The following is a 3,815-nucleotide window of genomic DNA, read 5'->3' on the forward strand; positions in this document are numbered from 1 at the left end:
ATGCATTACATTATCCTTTCATGCAAATTGATTTCACAGATAATCTTAGCTTCAGGCTTATCAACTTCAACTGCAGTAAAATTAACTCGATACCATCTTTTTCATTAAAACTGAGAGATGCCACAGTATCTGCTTCAAAAGAAACCCAGCATTATCTTTTCATTGCAGGTTTTCCCCGAGAAGGTCATGTCTAATGACAAAAATGTGACAAACACCGATAATTTTAAATGTGACAAATTGCAGTATAGCCAATGAGGTTTAGGAGAGATGCGCATAATGTTAAAGTGTAAAAACGTTGGCAGAATGTGTTTGTGTGATATTCATAGTCTTACTAGACGAGTACGCCCTTTAGGAGTGTAACACACCTATAAGGCACAATGGAATTGAAATCATCCATTTTAATTCTCTTTTATTTTTTCCGATTCATAAATTTTATCATTCCAGCTTAAACTATTTTACATTAAAGTATCTATCTGTGTCTACATATATATATATATAGTATTAGATGCATTGTATAGACTGACATTGCAAAGTGCCATACAGGTTTTTCATGTGACGTCACATGCGCCATGTTGGAGTACAGTGTATGTCTGTTAAAGGCATTCAATGCTTTTTCAGGGCAGAAAAACTGGAAATATTCTGAATAAGGCGATCTTTTGTGATATTTACACAATATAGTGTTTCACATTAGCATATTTGAGTCAGCATTTCATACTTTGGGCATTTAAAACTGCAGGTACAAGCCAGAAACGAGTCCTTTATTTTCTGGGTGGTACCCTAAAAATCAGCCCAGGCCCCTTCCAGTAACCATTTTCCATACGAATTTCGGGAATTTTTGCTCCATGAGGGTCAATATACAATGGGACAGTGTGGTTTCAACTCAGTATGTAGATGAATGACTAGGATATTGACTTTGATGAAAAATCGGGTTTCCGAGCCCTAAAAACTGCACTGGATGACTTTAAACATGCCGGTGTTGCTTCCCACTTACCCACCAACATGGCCGCTGGATGGTCAAATAACACCTATGACGATCATGAAAACCCTGTATAGTTCAATGCAAAAATACATGTACAACTGCGTCTACTCACTGTATCCCCCTATGTTAACTACATCTCCCTGATCTTGAGTATCCATAACATCTATATCAATCAAAATATATATTGACGTATCTGATGCATTTACATGAAAAGCAATATATATCAATTTATAGTATATATAGTTGTTTCTTTAAGATTTTTTAAGAGAACGAAACGAATATTTATTTGGACGAATCGCTTGATAGGGTTTATATAACTAATAAGTTTCTACTATTAGATAACCATAATTTGCATGTCAATTTTCCACATTAAAAATTAAAGATAGGCATATTTTTCTAGATAAATGAAATAATGTAATTTAAAGATGTTTGGAGTGAAAACCTTAGATTCAACACAAAAAGTTCTCTCACAAAGAGCTTTCGACCAGTCACTCTGGTCTTCCTCAGTAGACTGACACAGTGAGGCTTGTCACGTGACTTCTTTGTGAGGTGAGAGAACTTTTTTGGTTGGATCTAAAGTTTTAACTCTAAACATATAATTACCAGCACAGATGAACTTTAATGATAGTAATTTCGAAGTGACGAGTATGGTTAAATCAGCTAACTGGATAAAGTTCACATAATTCTAGGTCTACAATTCTTAACGGAATTAATTTTACGTATCTTTGGTTTTAGTTAATTAAAGCTTTTGTTCTTAAATCGACGACGTCGAGTCCAATTCGGTTTCCATGGCAATGCTGTTGCTATGGCAACGTTTAAGTCCGTGGAGGCAGCGCTGATTATACGAGAGGTGTTATAATGGCAGCTGAAAGACATGAATGAATGAATGACATTATGATCGTTTGATCATCCTATCCTACAAGATACATGTATACTTTAATTAACATATTTTAATTAGCATATGTAAAGTTACTATTATTTTGTATTAGTGTGACACTGCTCTCCCACGGGAGGAAATAAAGAGAAAGAAGAAGAAAGAAGAATGAATGAAAAAATGAATGAATGAATGAATGAAACTTTATTTTCGTGTATACTGTACATGCCGCATGTGAGCGGGCCTTCACTCACGTTTCTCGCAGATGAAGAACAGGTTCCATCGGTGCTCGCACTGGGTGGTGGCCCACTTGAATTGCTTGCGGTGCCACAGCATGACACAGCCTTTATGGACGTGGTCGGTCTCAAACTCTCCTTCCCTGAAACAGATATGCAATCAAAATCTCACATATTGTGAACACACACACACACACACACATATATATATATATATATATATATACATAGAAACATACACACACACACACACATATACATAGAAACACACACACACGCACATACATACACACACACACACACACAACACACATACATAGAAACACACACGCACACACACACACACACACACTCACACAAAGGTACATGTACACACACAAATACGTTACGCTTTAGGGAAACTTGAAGTAGGTTCGCTTCAAGCACACAATACAAACAATTCAGACTTGCTCTTTTCAAGACGCTGTGAGTCAGCTTATAAACATACAGAAAGAACAGCTCCGTACCTCCAGGGCCGGTAAGACCCTAGCGTGCTCCCGTCGCTATGCCTGTACTCAAAGTCTACCAGTCGGTCAGATAGTCCGAACCAGTGGCTCCTGAAAACGTTGCAAAATCAACCAGAGTTATGAAAAAAAAATCACGTGTTCAAAACTCGTTTTCCCTATCGAAGAGTGAACCTCGCTGCAACCAAGTGCAGTTACGGTTAAAAAGCAAAAGTTGTTTAGCATTCGTAAATAATTTCATCAGGTTGATAAAGGAATGAATAGCAAAGTTCTTTGATCACAACCATTTATTTTCAACAAGCCGACGTTTCGATGACCGTCTGTCATCTTCATCAGGTGACAGTGCACTGTGAACCAAGTAACACTTTTAGTGTACTATGCACCAAGTAACATCTAGTGTCAGTGCCCAGTAAACCAGTCAGAATTACCCTGATGAAGATGACAGACGGTCATCGAAACGTCGGCTCGTGAAAAATATTAAAATGGTTGTGATCAAAGAACTTTGCTATTCATTGTTTAGCATTGTCTGAAAGTGTGCTTCAATCAATACTAACTTTCCATTCTGGGTGAGCTGGATCTGGTTTGCAAGAAACTGGTGCGTCTCGGCATCCTTTATCATCGCCATCATGGCGCCCCTATCCGCGCACGCCCGCTCTGCGTAACTATATTCCCGCCAGAAGTCCGAGAACCAGTAACACACGCCGTTGTATAAGTAAGAACCTTCCTCGCAGCCTGAAGATACAGGTTAAAAATTCATATTTCTTAAAGCCATTGTCCTGCTGGCATTCCTGGCACATTATTTTTCAATAACTTCATGTCTTAAATAGATCATAGACCCCATTTTTTTGCCCTGCAGTGCCATAGTTACTTCTGCATTTGTTGCATTTCGCTGCGGTGTGATGCGTTGCACAAGAAATACCCCAAAATCCTATACAGGGTGTTATATAGATGGTACTGTATGTGCAGAACAACAGAAGTCCTAGAACCAGAAACACATGCCGTTGTATAAGCAACAACCTTCCTCGCAGCCTGAAGATACAGGTAAAAAAATTATATTTCTTATGAAACTTGACAAATCATGTATCATTAGTTCTATATGCTCGTACATCTATAACTGCGTCAAGATAGAAAGAGAGAAAGAAAGAAAGAAGAGAAAGAAAAAAAAGAAGGAAAAAGAAAGAAGAGAGATAAAGAAAGAGAGAAAGATAGAAAGAAAGAGAGGA

General features: G+C 37.9%; 1 protein-coding gene across 1 annotated transcript in view; it reads right to left on the reverse strand.

The window, feature by feature from the left end:
• Nucleotides 1–1,601: 1,601 nt before the first annotated feature.
• Nucleotides 1,602–3,815, reverse strand: part of LOC109481633 (fibrillin-1-like) — a 32,837-nt gene continuing 30,623 nt past the window's right edge. The window contains exons 34-37 of the mRNA XM_019784213.1: nucleotides 3,147–3,324; nucleotides 2,596–2,685; nucleotides 2,108–2,232; nucleotides 1,602–1,844 (exon numbers count right to left, since the gene is read on the reverse strand). Of these exons, the coding sequence (XP_019639772.1) occupies nucleotides 1,819–1,844; nucleotides 2,108–2,232; nucleotides 2,596–2,685; nucleotides 3,147–3,324 (419 nt within the window). The 3' untranslated portion in view covers nucleotides 1,602–1,818. The remainder of the gene's footprint in view (nucleotides 1,845–2,107; nucleotides 2,233–2,595; nucleotides 2,686–3,146; nucleotides 3,325–3,815) is intronic.

Source organism: Branchiostoma belcheri, unplaced genomic scaffold (assembly GCF_001625305.1).
Source record: "Branchiostoma belcheri isolate BF01 breed outbred unplaced genomic scaffold, Haploidv18h27 scaffold57, whole genome shotgun sequence".
Classification (NCBI taxonomy): domain Eukaryota; kingdom Metazoa; phylum Chordata; class Leptocardii; order Amphioxiformes; family Branchiostomatidae; genus Branchiostoma; species Branchiostoma belcheri.